This window comes from Onychostruthus taczanowskii, unplaced genomic scaffold, assembly GCF_017590055.1.
Source record: "Onychostruthus taczanowskii isolate IOZ18803 unplaced genomic scaffold, ASM1759005v1 scaffold52, whole genome shotgun sequence".
Taxonomy (NCBI): Eukaryota; Metazoa; Chordata; class Aves; order Passeriformes; family Passeridae; genus Onychostruthus; species Onychostruthus taczanowskii.
The window spans coordinates 4,905,590-4,931,999 of NW_024502791.1; the positions used below are offsets into that span (position 1 = coordinate 4,905,590).

General features: G+C 41.6%; 1 protein-coding gene across 1 annotated transcript in view; it reads left to right on the forward strand.

Annotated features, from left to right (window-relative positions):
• The window catches only part of CLCN4 (chloride voltage-gated channel 4), a 44,576-nt gene that overhangs the window by 8,581 nt on the left and 9,585 nt on the right, over nt 1-26,410 (forward strand). Inside the window, exons 2-10 of the mRNA XM_041416529.1 lie at nt 4,712-4,863; nt 5,236-5,335; nt 11,106-11,293; nt 16,662-16,784; nt 18,322-18,528; nt 18,620-18,700; nt 19,216-19,761; nt 22,235-22,421; nt 25,404-25,802. Coding sequence (XP_041272463.1) covers nt 4,712-4,863; nt 5,236-5,335; nt 11,106-11,293; nt 16,662-16,784; nt 18,322-18,528; nt 18,620-18,700; nt 19,216-19,761; nt 22,235-22,421; nt 25,404-25,802 — 1,983 coding nt within the window. The remainder of the gene's footprint in view (nt 1-4,711; nt 4,864-5,235; nt 5,336-11,105; nt 11,294-16,661; nt 16,785-18,321; nt 18,529-18,619; nt 18,701-19,215; nt 19,762-22,234; nt 22,422-25,403; nt 25,803-26,410) is intronic.

Below are 26,410 nucleotides of genomic sequence, written 5' to 3' on the forward strand. Positions count from 1 at the left end.
CCTCTTGCAAGGTTCACTTATTCCTTATGGCACAGCAGAAGAGAGGTATCCTTTGCTGCCTGCATCCTGTCATGTGTCACATAGCAACCCCCCACTTCAAGGAAAACAGCAAAGCATGTAGGTGAGCGTTTGTCTGCTAGAAACATTTGAAGTGTTGAAGTAATTCAGTAACTGTGATCTGTTGAAAGTAACTTGAAACTTGTTGGAATTGCATTAAAAATCATACTGCCTGCCTCAGTGCAATGTATCCAATTAAAACAGGATGAGGAGAACATAGCATGGAACTAGCATGTCTAGGAGCAATAGGCCAGGGCCAACACTTTTCCTTTGATGACTGTTCAACTCGTTGTTTTCCATCAGTATACTTTTCAGCCTCTTTGAACCCTGGGATGTTTTGGTGTGTGCTTGCCATGTCAGATACATTTCATATCCGATCAGTCAGTCAGCATACTACCTAGAATGTCAGTTCACTGATAGAGCTCTTCTAGCTGTGGCTTTACATTTGCACGTGCAAATGTAAAGTAACAGTGCTCTAAAGCTGAGTTTGTCAGCATTCTCACTGTAAATGTGATTTATCACTATTCTCTAGAACTTAGCTCCAGACTGATCAAAGTCAAGTGATGAGCTTACTCACTGTGAGACTTGCAAAAAAAAAAGTGACCCTAAATACGATAACACTACTACCTTTTCGTTCTTTAGAAAATGATAAAACACGACTAAATGTAATGAGATCTTGTGTCTATGTAATACCAGCTGTGCTTGTTGGTGTGTTCTGGTCTATCAGCAGCTCCCTGTGTTTGCACCCTGGCTTTTCTTGTTTGTTTGCATGAATCTCTTCTTTGCTTTCCTTATGTGTTTAAAAATTATCTGGTTTCCTACAGTCATAAAGCTTCACAGGCTGATACTTGGACCCTTACTTCCAGCTTGCTCTCATGCAGCTCCTCTGATATTTGTAGGGTAATTAACTTGTTATGGTTTCAGAATACTGTGCACCAAGCATGGCTGGCTGGGAGATCAGAGACTGACCATGAGATTGAACTGGCCCAAGATTTCTGGAAGATGTCTAAGGTTATGTGGCAGCCAGGAAAGCCTCTATCAGGAGGCACAATTCTCAGTCTAGCACTGTGACCTTTCTTGATTTGTGACTCAGTCCCTGCCAGGACTGCTACATCTAGAGGATCACAGTAGTCTGGCATGGGTCTAAATCCAGGGAAGTCTGCTAACCAGAACCCTGTGAGTTCCAGAGATAGGTGGTTTGGTCAGGTTTCTTTGTTTTCTAGCTCAGTTTCTAGAAACAAATTATTATTTCTTCTAGAAAGAAATTGTTTGCAATTATTAAAGCAGACTATTGAGACATGTGTTCAGTTGTAAGTACAGTAAGTTAGGAAAAATGAGTGCTCACTGTTAAGGGTCTCTACTGTATTGTAGGGAATGAAATGGCTGGTGGAATTCAAAGTGGATAAAGGGGAAAATGTCCCTAAGAGATTACAGAATGATAGGCTCCAAACTGGCCAATCTCTCAAGGAGTCACAGCAGACTGCTTAGTGTTGGATGTCTGCCCTAGGAAAAGCTGGTGGAGTGCCAGAAATTATTAGGAAAAGAATATGGAGGCTATGCAGGAAACAGCCCTTGCACAAATTATGTTGCATCAGCATCTGCAAATGTAGTAGAAAGGACAGCAAGGATGTCTAAGACATGGAACAGCAAAGGGACAAAATATGAAAGGTTAGACAATTCCTCAGAAAGACTCAGCAGGTTTCGTTGCATACAATAAGCTCTGTCAGAGCATCCAAGTCTCTTAGATGCTCAGCTCTGAGGAGCTGCATTTGTAACTAATTTTGCATGTCATGGTATTGCAATGTTTCCTTTTGAGCTGGTAGTATTGTGATCATTAGACCAGATGAAGATGTCTACCTCTGACATCTCTTTCTGATCAATAAACAGAAATGATCCCTTCTGGGAAGTAATCTCTTTCATTCTAATGTAAATAGTTCACTTCCTGTCATCATCTGTGAAAGGAGTCCAGGTTTTAGTGTCCTGGGTATAGTGCAGATTTCTCATGCTGGATGAGACAACCAGCACCATGGCTGTTCATGCTTTTGCCATCATGAGGGTGTATTGCTGCAGTACACCTGGCTATAATTCATGTTTGGATGACGTTAATTTGTCCTTAATTTATGTGTATTAAAATATCTGTAACTGACTGATTGGTGTGAGGCTCCAGTTCTGCTGACAGAACTGAGAGCATCTCTGCAAACTTCACTCAGAGGGCAACCTAGCTCATCCTGAAATAAACCTTGTAAATTGTTACAGATGCCAAAATAAAGTGAGAGAAATAAATGCAAAATAAAGAGAAGGAAAGGGATATTTATAGTGCTTGGTGATAGGATATAAGATGGAAGCTCTGTAGTACTCAGCCCAAAAGTGCTGTAGCTAGGTTTTATTTACTAAAATTGTGTTTTGCATAATCTGATATCACATCTCTGCTTTCAAAAGCGTAGTACCTCATGTGAACTTTAAGGCTGGCAGTTATCCAGTTCACTGCAATTCCCAGGTACTGATACGGTACCTTGAGTACAAAGTTTGTTTGTTTTCTTAGTCTTCCATGGCCCTGTGGTCTCTAGCACATTTTTTCTCTCCTTGGACATGTTGTGTAGCACGCATTTTTGGGACGGATTCAGACTGAGATTGTAATTATCCTACATACTTGTGGTCTGGCCTGGTATTATCCATCACAATACTGTCATGTGCTGGGCATTGACAACATACTTAAAAAGCTATTTTTTACGTGATATAACTAGCATGATGGGTAATTTTCCTGTGGTATGAAGGAAAAGTTGCCAATGCTTTCAGTTTCCAGAAGTTTGTTTATTTAGTAGAGGGTGCTGCCTTGTGCAGGCAGACAGTCTGAGCTGTACGTTCCTTACAGGCCCTGCTTCGCTGCCTGGGAAGAATTGGGTGAAGCAAATGATCTGCAAAGTATCACAACGTTACAAAGTAATAGCGTGGTCTAATCCTTTCCCCTTATTTCAGCTTCCCTTTCCAGTCCTTGTAGGAGACACCCAGCTCAGCGTCCCCTTGCAGCTTCAGCTCCTGTGGTGAGGCACAGCATCCCACCTTCAGATTCCCGTTTCACTCAGCCATTGTGGGAGCGTGCTCTCACCAGCTTGGAGAAGGATCACTCTTCTCCACTGCTACTTTTCTTAACTTCTGCTTTTTAGATCACCCCAATTTTTGTGGCAGCTTATTTGTGCTCTGCAGCGCTGCATGGGACACCTGCTCTGCATTGAGTTTCCTTCCCCAGGCTGTGATTCACTTGCTTGATTCTCTTTCAGGCAAACAAAACTCCAAGCCGTGGTACTTGGAGATTACTTGATTTCTGCATTTGAAAGGGCTTTTCCTAATAGTATAATGGTGACCTGCTGGTTGCCTGTAAGATAATGCTTTTCTCAGCTGCTTGTGCTCAGCACGTTGTCTGTGTCGCCCAAAAACCCTACACAGTGGAGAGCAGAGACTGACAAACTGAGTATTCATACCTATTACATTGCTCAAGTCCCCACTAAGGCAAAAAATTACATGGCCCCACTAAGGCAAAAAATTACATGGTAAGGTTTCAAGTAAAACAGTTGAAAATGGGGAGAGGGGAAGAAAAAAGACACTAAGTAAAGAGGGCTGAGCAGAGTTTCAGGATTTGTGAACAGTCCACTAAAAGCTTGTCTGCTACATTTTTGCCTGTTCCAATTACAGAGTTGGGAAATTTCCTCACAGTTTCAAAGATTCAAATTCTTGTGAAATTCACGTTTCTATACCTGGTGGAACAAAGGCAGTCATTGGTGCTGTGCTGGCCTCATCAGTGACCAGCAAAAGTTACTTTGTGTCAGTCAAGGAGTTCTGCAGGATCTGTTCTGTACAACCCCTAAAGTCTATGTCCCCATTCTTACGTGTTTTTGTGTTTCTCCCTTGTAACTCTATGATGACAGATTTTTTTTAGACATATAATTTCAGATTACAAACTCTAGGTATTCTCTGGAAAACACCATTTCCCAGGCATCTCTTTTAGGATGGATGGGACTAACAATCTTTAGAACAGCACTTTGTTAAGTGATGTAGAAGTGCACAGCTGCCTCCTGCAGTCCCAGCCCAGGACCCCTGCCCAGCTGCTGGAGCCCTCCTGGAGCTGGCTGCCACTTTCTCCCGTGCAGATTGAGCCAGCAGCTGAGCCTGGATCCCAGAGGCACACACACAGTAGCTCTCCAGTTAGCGGGAGTGGTGAGGTTTGTTTCTGCTCATGTTCTTCATGTTTGCTCTGTCAGGTTTGTGTCTCTTGTACATTTTGATTCTGGTTTCTTCTCCATTGCCCATCTTGTTCCAATGTCCCTGAACAGACCACCTTGCTGCAATAGATATTCTCATACTCCAAAGTGCCCGTGCCCTCATCCAAGTTCCCATCAAATGCTTCTTCTAACTGCTTGTTTTAGTTTGGGAACAGCTATCTTTTATTTCCTCTTGTGCCTTAGTAGGACATGTAGTGGATATTTTTACCCCTGCTTTCTTAAAAGCAAATATGAAGAGTCTGTGTGTGCCCCCCAGGACTACTGTTCGGGCTGTCTTGACTTCCTGGCTTGTGGAGGTATTTCAGAAAACTTGGTTCTGAAATGCCTGACAAAGCTGCTTGAATTTCTTAACAAACTTGTTTTTCCTCTACATACAGATCCTAATATGGTCAATGCAGGAGACATGAATGGTTCAGGCAACCTGATGGATTTTCTGGATGAGCCTTTTCCTGATGTTGGAACTTATGAAGATTTCCACACCATCGACTGGCTGCGGGAGAAATCGCGTGACACTGACCGCCATCGCAAGGTACCGGTGCCAGGCTGTGATGCCTCACATCCCTGGGCCACAGCCATCCTGGCAGGGACAAAAACAAAGGGTTTTCCAAAGTTATTGCTTCCTACCTTCTTGCATGACTTGAGGAGAACTTCTAAACACATAGATGTGGGATGACTTGAGGAGAACTTTTAAATATACGGACATGGGATGCCTGAATTTTTAAGTTTGAAAGGGCTGCTGCAACTTAATCAGCTGAGCATCTCTGAATAAATTATTAGGACTGAAGGAAGTAGACAGTAGAGAAATTGTATGCATCACCTAGGAGTTTAATTATTTTAAACTTTGTACTCTAAAATGGTCAACCCAAATCAGCAACACATCTATATGTGTGCTTCATTTCAGATTACAAGCAAAAGTAAGGAATCCATATGGGAGTTCATCAAGAGTTTGCTGGATGCCTGGTCAGGATGGGTTGTAATGCTTCTCATAGGACTGCTGGCAGGTATGTATGTGTTAGTGCTACAGCTGTGCCTGAAGCATCTGACTGCAGCTGCTGCAGTACCCTCTGCTTCTCTTTGTACTTCACTGTCTCTCCACTGACGTTTTTTGTTTTTAAGCAAAAAAGACAACATCGCATTCATACAGTTATGATTCTAAATAAAAATACCCACTTGTGTGCTGACCTAGAAAAAATGTTTTCACCAGCAGAAGGATTTTTCTATTGCTTTGGGAAATCTGCATTTGAGTGCTTCATGCTTTGACTTCCTGAATCTTTGCTTTGCAGAAAATTTTTAGGATTTTTTTTTCTTGTCATCACTTCAATTCTGCAAGTAAAAAAATATGATGTGGGGAAAATATTGGTTGTGGACACTCAAGGGGGGGACTTTATAAACTGCTATTTCCGCTAGGTATCTTCTTTATGTATGCATGAAGGCAAAATACAGTTTCAGACTTGGTTTCAGATCTGCTTCCAGGCCAGACAGACATTACATATTTAACAGCCTGCTCAAACTCACATGGCAAATTCATTAACTTCCTCAATTGTTCCTGTCTTCTCCTCAGTTTAGCACATCTTCCTGCTTGGAAAGCTGCACTTCTCTGACCCAGCTCAGACAGCTGCCATTTTTTATGCTTTTTCAGTGATGTCAGGGTGCTCCTGTGTCATGCTACTTGGTGAAAGCACCATGTGAAGTTTCCCAGTTTCCAAGGGGTGATGGGAATTTCCTGCTCAGCATCTGTCAAGTTAATATGTTCATTACAGTTGTTAGGAGCTTCAGAAATACTGGTAAAGTTCTTGAGAAAACATTTCTGAAGTGATGTGTTTGGCAAATTATGCAATTTTATAGATATGTAATTGTTTCCACAAAAACATGGTTGGGAGGGTGAGATGGGAAGAGTCTGATTGACTGTGTGCTACCAGGGCTGCTGAGTCCTGCCTGAAGGCCAGGGTTGGTCTCATCTGGGATGAAGAATTCTGCCTGCAAATAAAGTTAGAGCAAGCCCTTGAGGGCTCTAGTGACCTCAGTAATCCTCTCCTTGTACAAAGAATGTGGTAAACATGCACACATTCCCATTTTAGTAAAAACATCCCAGAAGGTTTTATTCAGTTCTAATTTGCAATTAAACCTCTTGCTGATATCCTCAAGGCTGTTAAAAGCCAGAGTCACTGTCCTCTGATAAGCCCTAACACTGATATGGCCAGCTTGGGAATGGGGGTTGAGAGTAAGCTGCAGCTGAGATCTGGTGGCTTTTGCAACATTTTCAACAGCAAGGGTGCAGACCAGCATGTTTTGCCCCAGAGAGTCAAATTAGTCAGATATCTTAGCCAGGTTTGGGGAGGGAGGAGGTGGTGGTGCAGTCAAGAGGCACTTTGTGTTGTTTTCCTACCTTTGTAAAATATTGCCTGCTCAGAGAAGAAAGCGTGCTGCAAGGGCATCAGTATGATCAGATGGGATTGCGTGGACCAGCCTGGCTCCTGCATGGCTCCTCCTCTGCTGAACAGGCAGAAGCTGCTGCTGCTCCAAGGGGAGCAGCCTGGCCCCCCTGGAGTGGATGGACCCTGGGTGAACCCTTGAGCAGCTGGGTCCAGGCATTTCCAGAGGCAAGCAGAAAGTATGGCAAGGAGTGGGAGAGAAAGAGAAAAGTGGCAGCAGCAGTGCTCAGGACATCAGGGTCCCATGGAGCATTCTGCCCCTGCTGTCCCTGTGCTGGGCATGGAGGACAGCAAGATGGGGCTCTTGGGAAGAGGCTGCCAGGAGCTTCCAAGTTTCCAAAAGCACTTGGGTCATTTACACAGGCCCAGGAGTTTAAATGGAGCTTAACTGATATAGAAACCTAAATCCTATTGATTTGGTAAACTTTATCTTTCAGATTTTGGAAAGTCTCAAAGGCTGCACCTCTACTGCCAACACGATCCAACAAGGGCAAAAGGAGCAATCCTTGTTCTCCAGTGCATCTGTCGCTGGGCCCTGTTGCTCTGTGCGTGTGTAGCTGCACTGGGCAAGTGAATATTGGTTCTGACTTGCTAGAAAAAATGGATTTTGGGCAGATTAGTTTTCTGTTGATTTGTGGGCTCTGCAGTGCTAGTCACCACAGAGCCATAAGCAAACAAAATCTAGCTGATGGAGGCAGGAAGGAGAGGACCATCCCATTTGGCAGTATGATACATGTATCATGTCATCTATATGTCATACATGTATATCTCGTTGTTTTTGGAGTGTCATTGAACCTGCATCCTTTGTTAGTCCCAGAAAAGTGTAGGTGGGAAAGGAATGTCTGGAGGGGGTTCTGCTCTTGCTTCCTGCTCACAGCAGAGCCAGCTTCAGGGTTACAGATAACACTGACATATATTGAGAATGTAACAGCAGCCATTGGGATCATGTCATAGTTTCCTGTGCGAGGGTGCACACATAAATTAGCCTGAGCACAGCACTGCCACTGCCTCTTGCTGTCTGTGGCAAGTACCCTCAGGACCTTGAACATCAGGCTGGAGGGAGATGGTGTCTGACACAGTCAAATGGCAGGAAGGGCACTAAGGAGCTCCAGGAAATGAGGCTTTGATAGCCAAAGCCTGCTAATTGCAGAGAAAAGGAACAGTAAAACCCACAGGTGTTGTTTGGCGAGGAGATCAGATGAAGACTGTTCACACAATGGTCTAGAAAAAGATATTGAACACTACCTAGGCCTGTCTCAGTCAGAGTTTCCATGCTTTCCTCATATAAGACAGTGCATGGAGAGTGAGCCTAAAATTTACACATAGATGCCAAAATTTTAGGCATTTGTTTTTAAGGAACTCTGAATTTTTGCTGGGCCCATCGTGCCTGCAGACCAGTGGATGTTCCTCAGCCTAACCCTTACTACTGGCCAACTGAAAACATATGCTCTTTGTAGATCAGCAAGTGTCTGTGTTTTCTAAAGCTATGTGACAAAACGTTCCATCGTAGCAATGCTGAAGTGCTCTGATGCTGAGACTGGATGTGCAAGAATTCCCTTTGTAATTCTGTGCTGCACAACTTGGGTGATGCTGTTTTCTGACACCGGTGCATGAGGAAAACTCTTTTCAATGCAAATTTTTAGCATTCTCATTAGGGCACTGTAAAGGAAGAATTTTGCCATCATCAACAGAAGGAAAAGGAGAGAAGTAAAAGGCTAGTATCTAAAATGAAGTTCAGCATTATCTGGCTTTGGAGTACTTAGTTATTTTTCCTTCCAGGCAGGAGGTTAAATGGAAAGGGAAACAAACTCAGCTCCTTTGATGGGAGAAGCATAAATTTATGCTCTATTACAATCTTGGCAGCCAAAATAAGCACAAAAAAATAAAACCTTGACCTTGAGAAGCCGAATTGTCTAGGACTTCAATTAATTGCACTTAAAGTTGCAAAAATTCATAACTTTAAAAACTTCTAGCTCTGGTCACATGGGTGGTGAAGCATTCACTATTGCATTATTATCCTGGGCCTCCTTATGAATTTATTCCCTTGAAGGCTGGTGTAGTAAATTGCGTGTAGTAAAAAGCATTTTCCTCCTTATATGGATCCCTAAGAATTTGGCAAAAGGGATTAGATCAGCTGCATAATTAAGCACATTGTCTTACTGGTGTTGAGGTGCCTGTGAGCTTATTATATTAGAGAACTGAATGTTTGTTCTTCAGTATGTTTATTAACTTTATTGGGGAAACACATTCAAAAGTCTGTCTTCCTTTTCACCTTTTGCTGTGTAGCATTAATATGCAGTTTAATATGGTTAAGTGTAAACTTTGAAGGTTACAGAAAATGTTAAAGGTCCATCAGGAGGTGCAAGAGGCACAGCATTTGGTGCTCATGTCCAAGAGATGAAAATTCCTTGTTTCTGAAACTTTCAGAAAGTTGGAGGAGAATGTAGAGCTCACTGCGAAGCAGGAAGCTGTGCAGGCTGATGTTGCCAGCAACGCAATGATTCATCGTCATCTAGCAGTATGGTTCGTTGTTTCCATAGAAACTTGGGAAAAATGGAAAAGAATAACCAAATTAAGGCAAGACCTTAATGAAAGAAAAGAATCATTAAAGACATCATCACTCCCTTCTATTGCCTTTTTTTGTGTGTGTGTATGTGTGTGCCATCCTGTCTAGGATATCTGCATAGTGCTTCAGATTATTTTTATACTACAGAGATTCTTCACTGCTACCCTGAGCACCACTGCTTGTCAGTGTGGGGGCAAGTATCCTTTTTAAGGCTTGAATTATTTGAAATGTGTTTTCACCCCCTGTCTCTTTCACAGAAATGAAAATCAGAAGACTTTAGTTCCAGATGAAATAAATCAGCTCTTAGACCCACTTGTGTGCCCCAGCTGCTGGGGGAAAGGGAGCAGCCCCCAGCCCTGCTTCACGTAATTACATTCTTAGCAGGAGCCACAAATCTATAAGTTTTGGAAACATCAAACCAGTTTGCATTTTTTCCCCAGTACATTGATACACATTGATAAATTCTGTTCAAATAAATTAGCAGTCTCCTGAAATTTTATTAATGACTATTTGTAAAAGTAATGATGACTTCTGCTTTCTGTTGTATATGAGAGGGATCTGAAGAACACTAAATGACTCTTCTATCAGTTGGTGGTTTAATTCTTTCCAGAAAGTATGGATATAGGGACAGCACACAGGTCTGCTTCTCTGTGATCTGGCTGCTCCCAACCTTCCATTCCTGCTTGCTTTTGCATTCCTGGGGACCCACCTGCTCTGAGGGTGCTGCTGCTGCGGCTGGTTGTTATTGCTGATGAGCAAATGACCTAGAGAAGCAGAAATTTTATTTCTTTGTGTCTGTGTAAAGAGGCACAAAGTTTACCTGTGTCTGGTGGCCAGCGGGTGTCACTGTAGCTCTGTGGAATTACCGGGGAGAAGCTGAAACGAGCCGTGTGGTACATGGAGGATTTGAAGGATAATTTTACTCTGCATGTCCAGATTGCTAATCAATGTACACACATATAAAAAGCCCCATTCTGTTAAGTTCATAAGTCACAATTTGCATTACATTGTATCTGTAATGAAATCATCCTTCTAAAAGGTTGCTGGGACCAGTAAAGCAGTACATAAACATAGATATCCTTCTCCTCCATTACCCCTGAAATACACAGTGAGGTTTGAGACCCGTGGACAAGTGTGTGTATAGAGAGCCTGCACAACGTCCTCCCCATCTCAGCCAGATGGGGAATCTGCCTGGGACAGCCTGCAGCCTGGCAGTGCTTATATCTCCCCTATTTGGCCATCAGTCAGTATGAAAATGATGATGTTTAAAATAAAAGCTTATGAGAGAGCATTGAAGGTCAGAAAAACTTGCTATTGCCTCCAGTCCTTTGGCATGTTTGTATTTATTGATGCAGAAAATAGTTTGGGTTGGAAGGGGACTTTAAGGGCCATCCTGTGAAACCTGACCTTGAATGTTTCCAGGGATGGGGCATCCACCTCTCTGGGCAACCTATTCCTGTGTTTCCACCACCCTCATTGTAAAAATATTTTTCCTTATACTTAGTCTAAATCAACCTCTCTTAGTTTAAAATTGTTAGCCCTTGCCCTACTGCCCTGATAAGAAGTCTGTCCCCATCTTTCTTATAAGCTCCCTTCAGGTGCTGGGAGGCTGCTGGGAGGCTGTTTCTCTTCTCCAGGCTGAGAACACAGCCTTACATTGTGCCTGCTTACCCAAATAACAGCTTTTATTATGTTATTAAAATTAGATCTATTGTCCTTGCAACTTGGTTGTTTTTAATGCCAGCATTTCTTTTTCTGCGTTTCTTTTCCCAGGTACATTAGCTGGAGTGATAGATTTAGCTGTGGATTGGATGACTGACCTGAAAGAGGGTGTCTGCCTGTCTGCCTTCTGGTACAGCCATGAGCAGTGCTGCTGGACGTCTAACGAGACGACATTTGATGACAGGGACAAGTGTCCCCAGTGGCAGAAATGGTCGGAGCTGCTCGTGAGCCAGTCTGAGGTACGGGAGCCTGATTAGCCCGGGGTCGCAGCAGGCCAGGCACTGCCCTTTTCCATACTTGCTGATGTTCCCCCAGAGGGTTTCTCTGAAAGGGAAAGTAATAAACTGAGCACACTGCAGAAAAAGACATTTCCACAAGCAATATCTGCTTAACCTGAAGGAGGTTCTGTGGTTTCAGTGCAATGGAGACTGGAAAACTGTGAGCTTGCACTCTCTTTTTATCAGTATTAAACTAAAAGTGTTTCATAACACACGTAGCATAATCACCAGGGGACCTGAGCTGCATTTTCTTTTTTTCCTTTTAAATGTAATTTTATGGGACAAAAAAAAGATAAGCACTGACAAATACATTTATGAGGGATATGTTTGGGATTGCAGATGGGGTTTTATGTATTCTGATACAAGGAGCCGCATAAGAACTGCTTGTTTATCCCTTGCAATCAGTCTCTCTATGACACATCAAGAGATTTAGCTAGCACCAAAAAATAGGGAAAGAGTGGGCTCCCTGGGAGTCACTAGAGTGAAGGATTTGCAGGGATTTCTTGTTGGACAAGAAGGAATAAAGCTGATCTGGACAGACATGCAACTTATATTTTCAGATTTTTTTTTCCTTACACTTTTTTTTCATAATTATAGTAATTTTGAATACAAAGAATGCTGTTTCACAGCAAAGCAGGTGAAAGTTTAATTTTGAAAACAATAAAAAGAAGCCTTTCTGTACACCATTTGGCAGATAACACCTGTAGAAAAAATACAAAACCCACATTTCATTTCCAACCTAAGTTATTTAATATATTGAATAATATTGATGCCTTCACAACTCAAATATTTGACAAAATTATTGTCTAAAATCCCACCTTCCTTCTTATGTCTGACTTGAATTTGACAAAAACTGAATATGATGTGCGAGTGGGTGATTTGGAGATGTTGTCTTGGATCTTCCCCCAGTGTGGAGGTTGTCTGGTCCTGCAGACAATGTTTGAGGACACCTTCATTGGCAGGCAAGTGTGTCATTCATGTTCCCTTCAGTGCTGCTTTACCTTACAGGACAAGAAGTACTAGGTGGGAGTGTCTGTGCATACAATATATATGTATATATATATAGCTCAATTTTCTATAGCTCTAATTAACCCTAGTGGAAGTAGTGGGGTGCTCACTGTCCCTGCATATTCTCACTGTATGATCAGAGACAAAAATCTCTCAGCCAGGTTGCCAGTCACAGCGCTGAGCTTCCCTTTGCCAGAGGTTTGCTAGCTTCACCCTGGTCTTCATTAACAGATGTTTGGGGTGGCTGTGTCTTTGTGGAAGTGAAGAAATACTACCCTGATATATGGGTATCAGCATGGGGCTGATGTTGTAATGTAAGAGAACAAAAAAACCCCAAAACCAAAAACAAAACCCCCAAACAAACAAACAAACAAAACCAAAAAAAAAAAAAAAAAAGAAACAAAATATTGTTTATTTGGCCACCAGACACAGGAGGGAAAAAAGAGGAAACTTTAAAAATTATTAGGGGATTTGGAAATCCTGTGCATGTGTTTGTCATTCTGTTACTTTGGCTGAAATATAGGAAAGATGCATATCCTTGAGAAAATTTATTGCTTTCTTCTGCTTCTCGAAACCAGCAGTCATGACTGTTGTGTGCTGTGGCCTTTAGAAAAGTTATCAGCCAGGTGAGCACTGTGAAACTTCACTCACTTTGTGTTCAAATTCAGCTTCTCACCTCCTGGTGTACTGTCACAGTAGGACAAATAAGAAAAGGTTCATCTTGGCTTAGTTTTAGTTACTTTCCTAAAATAAATGTGCCTTTAAGATCTATGGGTTCCTGAGGGTCTGCTGGAGGCTGTAAATATTACTAATATGTCTGTCTGTTACTGTTACACTGAAATCTCAGGGAAAGCCCAATAAAAATGTGAATTTGGAAAGGAAAAATTCAGTTTTATTCAAAAGGCTTCTGTTCAAAAGGCTTAAGATATGGGCAAGTTTTGTGCTGTATGGTTTCTGTAGAGGTAGAAGATTTTAGTAGGTATCAAAATACGCTGAACTTGACTGAGTTTCAGAATAATTTTGCTGGGGTTTTCCCCACTATGTTTCACTTTGTGGCTGACATTTACAGAAGAGCCCTATAAAACAACAGTGCACACTGGAGCACAATTTAGGCAAAAAGTATTTGGAGCAGTTTCCCTAAAGGTACTCTGGTCTGACATGCCTTCTTTTTTTATGTGTGACTGTAATTCTGTCTCGTCATAGCCAACTAACTTTGACATTTTGAGGACTGAGATTTAGATCAGTTCTTCCTTGTGGTTTTGCCAATTTATGGCTGTGATAAACCCTATACACACATTTGCACAGAGAATTGTGACTTTTCCTATGGCATCTCTTGAATAATGTTTCCATTCTAGTGCTCCCATAAAATGAGCCCAAAGCAGAGGCTTGCTATACATTATTATGGATAACATAATAGCCCATTAGTCACCTACCAAGCTATGTTTTCCTCCCTAATCACTGTTTTGTAAGCCAATTATCCTTCATCCTTCTGGTTTGGAAGAGGAGGCGATGAGAGTTTTTTGGTGTGAGAAAGTTTCAAAACCTCAAATTCACTGGCAGATCAAAAGGTCATCAGATGTCAGTGGTGATCTGGACTTTCCCTGTTCTGCAGATTCAGTTTGGTCCCAACCCCAGCTTCACTGGAGCTGAGGACCCCATTTTTGATGGCTTGCACATGTCCAGGGTAGAGGAAGGGAGCCCATGTCTCTCATGGATCATGACACTTCATCTAGCAATGGACTGAATTCCTATCCCAGGGCTTCTGGATCTCCTGTCATGAAGCTGAGAACTATAGGACAAGGAAGCCTCTCTAAACCTGAAACCCACTTCTCAATTTTGCAGCCTTGAACCTGTCAGTCTTGAGGACACACTCTGCTGAAACATCCATAGGAGAGAGTCTGCAAACTGTGAGATCCCCATCGAGTCAGAGTAGAGCTCTGGGCCTCTGGAGTAGGCACACATTGGAGGGCATCCTGAGGGATGTGGTTTATTTCAGTGTTCTGAGTTTGTGAGGCTTGTTTTCAATTGTGTTCCATTTGTATCTAAATTGGACTGACACCAGATCTGAAATATTGCTTGGTCTTGCAAACTAAAATACAAAATTTTGCTCAGTTTTCCTTCTTGCTTCATTACTATTGCTTCCAGGGTGAGTCTTTTGAGCTGTCATGGAAAGGGTCATAGCAGGATCAGCTCTGCTGGTGATCTGCTTCAGTCCTGACTCCAGTGTACATGCTCAAGACTTTCACGGTTTCAGAGTCTTAGTAATGGCATGTAATGGATGCGAAATGAACCATTTGCTATACTGAGTTACTGCTACTTCACTTCCCAAAGGTTTTCATATTATTAATCATTAGAAACTGCTGCAACTGAACCTGCAGAATGCCAGATATCTGGAAAATGTAACAATGAAAGATGTCCCAAGGGATAAGGTTGAACTGGCCATATGGACTCTTGTGGGGTCCTGCCACAGCACTGTAGGTGTATGTGTGACTGCAGTAACGAGCTGACAGAGTTTTCTTATGACTTCTAAGATGCAAAAGAAGAAGAAGAAGAAGTAAAAAGAAACAAAGTTAATTTTTCTCCAATGAATTTAGAGGCAAAACTACAGCTTCTACTCAACCCTAGAAGGGCCAAATTTTTGTAATAGTGTTGGCCTTCTTTGGAGGTATTCCATGTTCACATTGACAGGAGGATTTTGCCCTGAGGCAAGATATCCAGAGTTTTCTCTAGAGGAAGAGTAAATATTGTCATAGCTGTTTGTAATTGAAAGCACTAGGAGAAGACATTCACGAGACTGTCTTCAGCTGTAGCAACAAAACCCCTTGGTTACTATAGCCAGATGTCAATCACTGCCAGTGTGGGATCCATGACTGCTCAGTCTCGGGGGATAACACTGTATCACTTCAGCATTCTGCTATCATCAGCAAAACCAGCTGCTAACTTCAGCAAGCACCAGCTTAACAAACTGCCCTTCTTCCAGGTACATCCATAAGGATAAGGGTTAGTGGTATCCTTACTGTATTTTCGTTTGGACACACCTGGAAAATGAAGCTAGCAAACATGCTGTTAAAAGTTGATTCCTTGCAGATTTGAAAACAGGGAGACTTCTCATCTCTTAAGTTTTTTATGACTGGGAACAAGGCTTGGCCAGCCCTGTTAACTAATGCAATTGATTAATGCCTGTTTTCCTACTTGATTTATCATAATGTTGATATCCAGGCTGCTGTCCTGCAGAGCAGAGACAGGGGCCCTGATGCTCTTGAGCAGCTGGGATTGCATCCGGTAGGAAGAGTTCACTTGGAGGTGAAGGATTCATACCAATTCAGGCACTGAGATTCATCTCAATTTTTTATTCTGTGTCATGTTGCTACAGGATATTGTTTGAAGGCTTAAGCTCCTTGTATTGATTTGATGCTGCTGAGTATATTCTCTTTTGTCCATGTAGGTGGGTTTTTGAAATTAATCTAAAAAAAATGCGTGTGAAGAGGCAGAGGTATTGAAAACAAAGGTTTTGACTTGACCAATGGAAAAAGGTAGAAACTTGAAGGTTACTATAGACTATGCTTTCACTATGGCACTGCACAGTCAACCATTGCTAGTGATCATTAGCATTCCCATTCTGTTAGAAAAGTAAAGCTATTCAGTTTGAAGATAGTAATTTTTGCCCTAATATTTTAAAATCATCCCAGTCAGCCTGAGATGTGTGAGTGGGTTCTGCCAAGCTATGGTGTTTTCAAATTATTTTCAACCCTATCATGTACAGCACTATATAGAGAGAAATTATTTTTGTATGGTTTTACCCTTCCTGTTTGTGAGCTGAACTGGCTACTGATGTACACAGGGATGTTGTTTGAAAAATCACCATCTGTATGGAGAACTGACCTTTGAATACCAGCCCTTGGAAAAATACGTATCAAAGTCTCATTCCTTGTCCCCCATCATGGGATGAACACAGCAGATTCCTTCATTAGGTGCCTTTTATTACCTATTGCTTTTGCCCTTATGATGTATTTGTTTGATGTTTTGGAACTTTATGAGGGTTAGTTAGAGTTTTTAGTGCTTGAAAGATGCTCAGTTTAAGGTATATGGGTCCCTTGCAAACAGACTGTGGGTGCTGGGTTAGGTATTTATTAGTATGCTGCTTCTTTCCATGAGTAATAAAATTATTGGAGCATATAAAGTTATTTGTCCTACCTGAGGAAAAACAGCACTTACCATGTGAATGAAAAGTCAGGCTCCATGCCATCATGATCACTAGTAGAAGTGTGAGATTTGCCAATCTGCTTTTGTCTAACAATGTTTGTTACTGTTATTTTTCTAGGGTGCAAGTGCTTACATTCTAAACTATTTTCTGTACATTATGTGGGCTCTATGTTTTGCTTTCCTGGCAGTCTCCCTGGTCAGAGTGTTTGCTCCTTATGCCTGTGGCTCTGGAATCCCAGAGGTGAGTTTCTCTTTGTGCATGAATATCCAAAAAAACTCAAACCACAACAAAAAAATTACTACCTTTTCCCATTCCAAAACTATACTATGAGATAGCATAGCAACAAAGAAAATTGTCTTTCCATCTCATCTGTCTTCATTCCTTTTTTATGCTTTTATGGTGAACATCTAAGTTTTTCATAGTAAAAAGTGTTCATATGTCACTGTGACAGGTTAATGCACGTACTTGTTCGTTGCCAGAGTGTGAATTAAAAATCAACATCTCTGAGAGACATACTTACTAGAAGATTATAGAGAATTTTCCTAGGATAAAATTACTTGGGCCAATTACAAAACCAGTTATTTTCTAGGCTAAACTCTAAATAAAAGTGAAATAAAAAGAAGAGGGTGGTCTACAAAGCTAAGGTTTCCTAAACTGCTGAAGATGCCCATAATTTGGGATGCCTGAAAAGTGTCTGGTGCACATCTTTTGCACATTCTTTTCCTAAAGACAGAGTAATGCACATTGTGCCAGCATGACAACATTATAGCAGCCAAAATATCTACTTGGTTTTCAATATTTTACATATTGAGCCTCAGTCCATAATTAAACAGTTAAATGGAGAACCTTGTAATTCAACCAGCATAGTTATTAAAAGTCTTTGAAATCAGGGCAATCTCTTGTTAGAAGTGCTATAGAACTACTGGAATTATTATTTAGGAATCTGGCAGACAGAATTAACAGCCCAAAGCTTAGAAATCTTGGCATACTTTTGTTCCTGATCTCTAAGAGAAGCATCCAAATGTTTCAAAAATCTCACCACAAATAATTTAAAATATTTGAATAATTTACATGTTTGAAAGTAGTGATGTGTGTCTTTGTTATGTGTTTAATATATTTGTGGTTTTAGAAAGTTCTCATAGTTAACTATAAAGCCAGTTTCCAAGCGGTTAATGCCTCGTGTGAGGTGAGGCTCAGCTCCAGCCCATTTGCATGCCTAGAGCCCAAACCCAAATCCCACCCTGCAGCCTTTGTGTCATGCACATGCATTGTGCTTTCTGAGCCACTCACTTGCAAAATTAAGACAAAATGCTTAGAAATGTGATCTTCTGGACTTTCTCATTTCATAATATGTGCATGGTTTTATGGCACAGTGATTCCAAATATCTAGAACTTTTTTTGTGTATTTTATCTGGAAAAAGTCTGTTGTTGTTTATTTGCTTTTTTTTTCTGCTTTGTTAAACTCAAATCCAGCTTAACTCTGATCTTGTAGGCCAAGGATATATGTAAGAGTTTCATATTTCTATTGATCTCTGTGAGAGTCCTTACTGCCTGTTATGGGGACCACCCGTAACAGCAGTAAAAGTGTGGTCTGCTTAACCCCTGCTCAGATATTGCTGTGGGAAAGCTGCCCTACCTACAGTTCCTTTCTCTCCATCACTGTTTCTTTTCAAGCAGTCTGCAACTTTTTAAACTCTGCTGGAGTTTTAACTTCATTAGAAAGTTCAGAGTAGAAAAGGATTCTTCATCTTTTCAACATGTTCTTCCTGCTTTCCAGATAAAAACCATCTTGAGTGGGTTCATTATTAGGGGCTACCTGGGAAAATGGACACTTTTAATCAAAACAGTCACCTTGGTTCTGGTGGTGTCTTCAGGCCTCAGCCTTGGGAAAGAGGGCCCATTAGTCCATGTGGCCTGTTGCTGTGGAAACTTCTTCAGCAGCCTTTTCTCTAAGTACAGCAAGAATGAAGGAAAGAGAAGAGAGGTGAGTTTGGCTCATAAATTTTTAATTTCCCTGTCTGGATACTCAGGGTTTCAAACAACTCATGCCTTGTATGTAAACATTTGCTTTGTAGGTACTTTCAGCTGCAGCAGCTGCAGGAGTTTCAGTTGCCTTTGGGGCTCCAATCGGAGGTGTGCTTTTTAGTCTGGAAGAGGTGAGACCTGGCAGTTCACTTGCTTCAGTAAATACATTTTAATTTGATACCTTTCTCCAAGATTACTCACTCTTTTTCAAATATTTATAAGCTTATTTTTTCCCCTATAACAAAAATGATCTATGATTTCCAGTAATAAGAAATAACCAGGTATTTTAGCATAATCTGAGTAGCAGAAGGGCACTGACTTTCTGGAAACAAATTTGATGACTCAGTATGGAAATATATCCTGCTGAGGTTTCTCCAGCCTCCAGCTAGCTAATGCATGGACCAAGCTGTCAAGCGTTTCTTCTACTCTCTAGACAGCAACTCTGGATTAAAATTTATCAGTTTTAAACTAGTTGCTATCCCTTTTCTGAAATCTGAAAATGCCTTTTCTGATACCTTTGTGAACATGTTCTGGCAGTGGTAAGGTCTAGTGCTCACAGTAAAGTCAAATGAAACAGATGGTGGTGGTAGTTGAAGCACCCTCTGTGGCACTCAGTGAAATGTTTATGGTCTTTGCTGGGTTTTAGGTCAGCTACTACTTTCCCCTGAAAACCCTCTGGAGGTCATTTTTTGCTGCTCTTGTGGCTGCCTTCACACTGAGGTCCATCAATCCTTTTGGAAACAGCCGGCTGGTGCTGTTCTACGTGGAGTACCACACGCCCTGGTACATGGCCGAGCTCTTCCCCTTCATCCTGCTCGGCGTCTTTGGGGGCCTCTGGGGGACCCTCTTCATCCGATGCAACATCGCCTGGTGCAGGAGGCGGAAAACCACCAGGCTTGGGAAGTACCCGGTGCTGGAGGTGATTGTGATAACAGCCATCACTGCCATCATCGCCTACCCCAACCCCTACACCCGCAGGAGCACCAGCGAGCTCATCTCCGAGCTCTTCAACGACTGCGGTGCCCTGGAGTCCTCGCAGCTCTGCGACTACATCAACGACCCAAACATGACCCGGCCTGTGGATGACATTCCCGACAGACCTGCTGGCCCTGGAGTCTACTCTGCCATGTGGCAGCTCGCCTTGGCTTTGGTGTTCAAAATTGTCATCACAATATTCACTTTTGGCATGAAGGTAAATCGGGGGCTGTTACTAATCAAAGGCATCCCTGGCGTTGGTGAGAGAGAGAGAATAATGCATCTGACTCCATCTTATCAGAAGATATTATACTATATATATTTACTATATATACTATATATATTTATGTAGTTTATTATACTATACTATATACATTTAATCTAAACTGAATCTGCCATGCACTCCCTCTGCACAGAACTGCACTCATCTCCTGACTCTCCCATGTCTGTCTCGTGATAGTCCCGACACACACACACTTTTGGCCCTGATAGGCCAAGGAAACGAAACATCTTCACTTGAGATAAACAATCTCCATATTGCATTCTACTTTAACACAACACAGGCACAGCAAATAAGTGAAAAACTGTGTTTTCACTTTCTCTGAAGTTCAGAAAATGTGAATGTCAGAAATATTCCTAGGAAGAATTGTGCCTTACTTTTCTCTATGAAGAAAATGTGACAACAGGGGGCGGGTGCAGGAGCACAGGCCACAGATGGGCTGCCATGGGCATCTGTGCTCTCTCTGTCTCTGACCTGCCACGGGGCTGTCACTGAGATACTCTGGCTCATGTCCCTGCCAGCACTGTGCCCTGTGGGCCCCTGTGGCAGCAGAGGGATGAGCCCTCCTTTTCCATCTTCTAGTCATCTGTGGTTTTGTTAAGTGAAAAAGAAATCTGTGTGGAAATTTAAACCCACTGTTGCCAATAAGCAATTTCAAGATGATTCCCACTGCAGCTGTTTTTTAGCTCTCTCATGGATATGGGCTATTTACATTGTTGTTTGTCTTGTTGGATTAATGTCTTAATGTGCCTCAAGATAGCTATACTCAAGGAAGTAATAATTTTAAATTTACTATTTTATGCATTTAGAGCATCACAGAAATATAAAAGTGGCTGAAAAGGTCTATTTTTGAATATTTTTAAGCACTGTAGCTCAGAAAAAAGGGGAATGAACGAGAAGACTAACGGATGTGTCATTTGAATATTCTGGATTTGCAGCTTTTTCCTTCAGCAGCTCCTTCTCCCCATAAATGAGTGATGAAAGGTCCAAGAACAATTTATCCGAGCTTTCCATATATACCAAGCTGTTTGTGGTGAACTCTATATATCTGATTAATAGAGCACATAAAAAACAGGTTCTGTCTGTCTACAGCTCTCATTATCTGAGCATTTATTTGTGGATCTGGTGACTGCAGACAATGAGAAGCTTTTCTTAGTTATACACTATATTTTATACTATGTTCAAAACTAAAGTATCTCATCTTTCTCTTAAACACTACACTTGAACTGAGTGTAGCCTTTCACTCTAGAAACTGATCTATGGCTGACAGCCCACTGTTATGCTTGTTCATTAAAAGCTTTGGTTCTTTATTCAAAATGTAATTCTTTATCCTATATACTTAAAAATTGTTAGAAGCTAACAATAAATAAAGAATTGACAGTTTCAATCAGTCTGTAAAAGAACAGACCAAATAGCTTTACCCACTAAATCAAGAAGACTCAATTGAGCTGCATCAGCAAAGTTACACAATGTGGTGAACACAATGTGGTGGGGGCTGTAGCATCAGCCCTAGATGCCTCTGGGCTGTGCTGATGAGGTGATTAGTTAAGTTCTCTAGGAAGCTCAAGGTATATTTTCAGACTTAAAAAGATATAATAGGCTTTCCTCTCTGAAAACAACAAAAGCTATCTGGAAGCCCTTGTCACAGATCTGAATTGTCTTCTCCAGCAGGAAATGCATCCCTAACTTGCTGGTGCACTTGACATCTAAGAGGAAATGCACTTATCCAAGCAAAGTGCATTTTCATTCTCTTTTTCCCCCCTCCATTCTCATTTAAATACTGTTTTTAATGATTTGTGACTTGTCTGTATAGCAGACAACAAAGTAATGATTCACAGAGCTTCCTGGAATATATATTGTAAACTGAGATGGAGGATTAGTTGCCTCTGAGCAGTCAGCCCCCTTTTTCTGAATTTTTATTCTTCATTTGACATTTAATTTAAAATCTTGTCTGATTTAGCCTGAAAAAGTAGTAATAAAACTGTAAAGTGCTCCACCTGATAGAGGGTGAAATCAAGATGTTATTTTCAGTTAAGCTTATTCTCAAGCCTATGACAGAACCATCAGCAGCTCCTGACTTCCTGCTGAGAAAGCAATAAAGGCAAAGCCAGGAACATCTTGTCTTCAAAAGCAAACTATTATTCAGAAACAGCATTTATCTCCCTAATTCAGTGGGATGCAGCAGATAGGATTCAAAATGTCTTTTAAAAATGCACTAACATTTTATAAAGCTATTAATACACACGTAGCCACATAAACTCAGTCACTGCAGAAAACTGTGCCAGACCATGGGGATCAGCCCTGTAGGCTGCCATGAGGCTATGGAAACTTGGTTCTCTTACTGTTAATTAAAATTGTTTGATACTTGCCTTTTTTGTCAAGGTGCTCATGTGTCTATATTTCATTCCAGATCCCTTCAGGCCTTTTTATTCCTAGCATGGCTGTTGGCGCCATAGCTGGCAGGATGGTTGGGATTGGAGTGGAGCAGCTGGCATACCACCATCATGACTGGATCATCTTCAGGAACTGGTGCAGACCTGGGGCAGACTGTGTCACACCAGGACTTTACGCTATGGTGGGAGCAGCAGCTTGCTTGGGTACGGTCTCTGCTGGTCACTGGTTTGTGTGTGACCAACACTGATGTTTGGGGACGTGCTCTGGAGGGCCCTGTGTCGGTGTTAGCTGTTTGTGTTGGCATTTCTGGGTGCCACTGAAGTTGAAATCAAGACGTGATGGGCTAAAAAATGGGCAGCTTCCTCTACGGGTTGCTCCAGTGATCTGCCAGATAGTCAGCGGCAGAAAGGCTTGCAGTCATTGATGTCTATTCCTTGTAGTCTGCCAAAAAGCAGAGAAAAGGAAAGAACAAATTGAAGTTAGGCTGCAAGTTTCCAAGCAGGAGTACTTTGGCTTGCATTTTTTCCATTTGATGTAATGAAATTCACTGTAACTGGACTAAAGCTGCTTGCTTGTTTAGACTGTGCTCTCTCTCGGTGCAGGAAGAAAACATCCCAGTTTTTGCTAAATTTTAAGCTACACAGAGGCAAAAATTCTGTGTCTTACTGGCTGTGTGTCTTGTGATGGTCAACTGCGCTGTATTTTGGTTTACATTTTGATCATAGGCCAATACTGGATTATACTCAATAAATAGGATTTATTAGATATAACAGCAGTGATCTGTTAACTATTAAAGTAAGATTATTGAAAAATATTTCATCTATCAAATTTCTAGCCATAGATGCAAGAAGAATGTTACAAGCATGCTGTCTGAGCATGTTTTTACCTGATCATATCTTTCCCCTCGTGTACTTGCATATTCCATCTCCTTTTGTTGCTGTTATTGATATCATCATCAGCATATGAAAAAATAGTGGAGAGGCATAATACATGAGTAATGTGGTTGGGTAGGTGTGAAATTAAAACTCAGGAAGAGCTGGAAAAATTTCAGATTTGGATGCTCATATTGGAAAAGCAGGATCATTTGTGCGATCAATATAGAGGAAGGAAGGGTGGGATTTGCTTGAAAATTTAATGTCTGTAATATAGATATCAACACCTGAGCTTAACTGTCTTGATACCCCTCATAGTCAAAACAGAAAAATGAGGTATGGGAAAGATCAGTCTCATCTGGCAATACACATCTAAAACCAGGCAAATGAACAGATGAATTTGGCCTCAAGAGTGCCTGTTTTTATCTAGAGTTTATAAAGGCAATGTGGATCATCCCTTTGGATGTGGACACCCACAGCAGTGTAGACATTTAAAAAAAAGCAGGGATGAATCTCACTGTCCAAACAAGTAAAGCACTTCTTCTGTACAATAAATGATCTTAATATTCATTAAATAAATAACACAAAAAAATTTGGCTCTGATGTTGCAGATGATCTGCTAGTCAGCATAGAATTATAGAAGCATAGAATATGCTGAATTGGAAGGGACCAGTCAGGATCGTCAAGTTCAAATCATGCCCATGCATAGAACACCCCAAAAATTACACCATGGGCCCGAGAGAATTGTCCAAATACCTCTTGAACTCTGTCAGGCTTGGTGCTTTGACCACTTCCCTGGGGAGCCTGCTCCAGTGCCCAACCACCCTCTGGGTGAAGAATCTTTTCTTGATATCCAACCTAAACCTCCCCAATGCAACTTCAGGCCTTTCCCTTGGGTCAACTGTCACTGGTCACCAGAGAGAAGAGATCAGTGTCTGCCCCTCTGCTTCCCCTTGTGAGAATGTTGTAGACCAGAATGAGGTCTCCCCTTAGTCCTCTTCAGGTTGAACAGACTAAGTGACCTCAGCCACTCCACAAAAAGCTTCCCATTCAGACGCTTCATCATCCTAGTGGCCCTCTATTGGATGGTTTCTAATAGCTTAATGTCTTTTTTTATATTGTGATGCCCAAAACTGCACAAGGACTCAAGGTGAGGATGCAATTCCTTCCTCTTAAAAGGTCCAAATTAAGGTGCAGTGGTTTTTAATAGTGTGGTGAGACATACAGTAGAATGGTCACGCTTGTACTTAAGCTGTTCTGTACCAAAGACTATCTTGCCTGAAGTAAGAGAAATGAAGTATGCATTAAATGATCCTTACTCTGGTATTTGCTCTCAGCTTTTCACAGTCAGAAGTTTAAGGCATTCCTCAGATGAAATTCATATCTGGATCACAGTGTTAAGTAATCAACAATCAAATATTTCTGTATGCTGCTAGATAAAAAGATCTTTTAATGACCTGTTTCTGATTTTTCTCATCTAAAATGGGGATGTATTTTGAGCCCTAAAAATAGCAGATTTATTACATTTACCTTTCTAACTGAGGCAAAGAAATGTTACCTAATAATTCAGAGATACATACACACTTGTCCTCAGTTATGTGATTATTTTTATCCTTTAATGTAAACTGAAGGAGCAAGGAGCTTGCTTATAAAATTATTATGGAAAGACTAGATTGAAAAATACAGCTACAACCCTGCTTATGGCTGCATGCCTGGATGGCCTCAAACCAAGTTGTACTCAGTTCAAACTGTATTACTATAGTGATATCCAAAGCAGGGGTTTAAGCTGTAACATAGCTCTTGCAGTGGCCCTAAGCTGTTCCAAGGTAGGATTTTGTAACCAAGTTGTGCCCAAAGGTAGTGCTCAGCTTTCTCTTCAGTATGACTGCAATAGACGGGCCAGTGTGAAGGCCACCTCTGCACGTTCCTACCTGCCTCAGCCATGGCACTCAACTGATTCTTGGAGTCATTTTAGAGGGCTAATGGCAGGGTTCAATTTTACTTTCTCAAGTATGCATTAAAGCTGATTTTTTTTGGCATCCTTTCTGGTTTTAAAGCTCTGTCTTTTAGCATTCATTGTTTATTTTTCAATGCTAGCAACTTTGGCATGAGCAAGTTCCCTCAAACATTGTGATGAAAATTGTAGTAGATGAAAAATACCTTTCTTCAGAGAAACAAACCTAAGAGTATAAGAGCAAAGTACTCAGCATAAATAATTACATGCATTTTTGAGTGTAAGGCTCAAAATGTAAGTGATCTGCTTAGTATGTATACCAGCACTGAGAGAAACTTGAGTCTTTTCCTTGTTGGCAGGTGGTGTTACTCGAATGACAGTCTCTCTGGTGGTGATTATGTTCGAGCTAACTGGAGGCCTGGAGTACATTGTCCCTCTTATGGCTGCAGCTGTCACAAGCAAGTGGGTGGCAGATGCCTTTGGGAAAGAAGGGATCTATGAAGCTCACATTCATCTGAATGGCTACCCCTTCCTGGACGTGAAGGACGAGTTCACCCACCGCACCCTGGCGACGGACGTGATGAGGCCGCGGCGCGGCGAGGCTCCTCTCTCCGTGCTGACGCAGGACAGCATGACGGTGGAGGACGTGGAGACACTGATCAAAGAGACCGACTACAATGGCTTTCCAGTGGTCGTCTCTAAAGACTCAGAGAGACTTATTGGATTTGCACAGAGACGAGAGCTGATCCTTGCAATAAGTGAGTATCAATGTCCAAAAGATTGGTTTGGAAAGGAGTTTAGACAAGATAGGAGGTTAGCAGTGTTATTCACCTTGAAGAATGGATAAACAAGCACCAAATCTAATTTTTTCTTTTAATCTGACTTTTACTGGTTAGTAGGACATGGAAGCTTTTCTATTGCATCAAACCACCTGATAGAATTTTGTGAGCTTGACCCTTGAGAGTTTTGTGAGCTTGACCCTTGTAGACTTAATATTGCTGTCACTCAAAAGAATAAAATAAAATGCTTCTAGAGGCAACAGAGAGAAACTCAACTCGTATGCCAGAAGTTTTGTCAGAACCAGACCAAAAGCCAGTATAGTGATCAGTTTCTTTCCCACTCCATGGGCATCCAGAAAGGGCTGGGGCAGTCACGAACTTTGATGATAGAATAGCCTCTGCTCCTTTCTGTTGCTCTGTCTCACTTTTTCCTCACATGCAGGATTTTAGTGCTACAGGTGGAGAGTTTTCAGTGCACAATATTTTTTTGTAAAGATGGGTGAATTTTTTCTGGCATCCAGTGGATAGCTGGCTGCTTGCCTGAGAGTCCGACTCCAGGTCATTAAAGATTTTGACTGTCAGGTCCT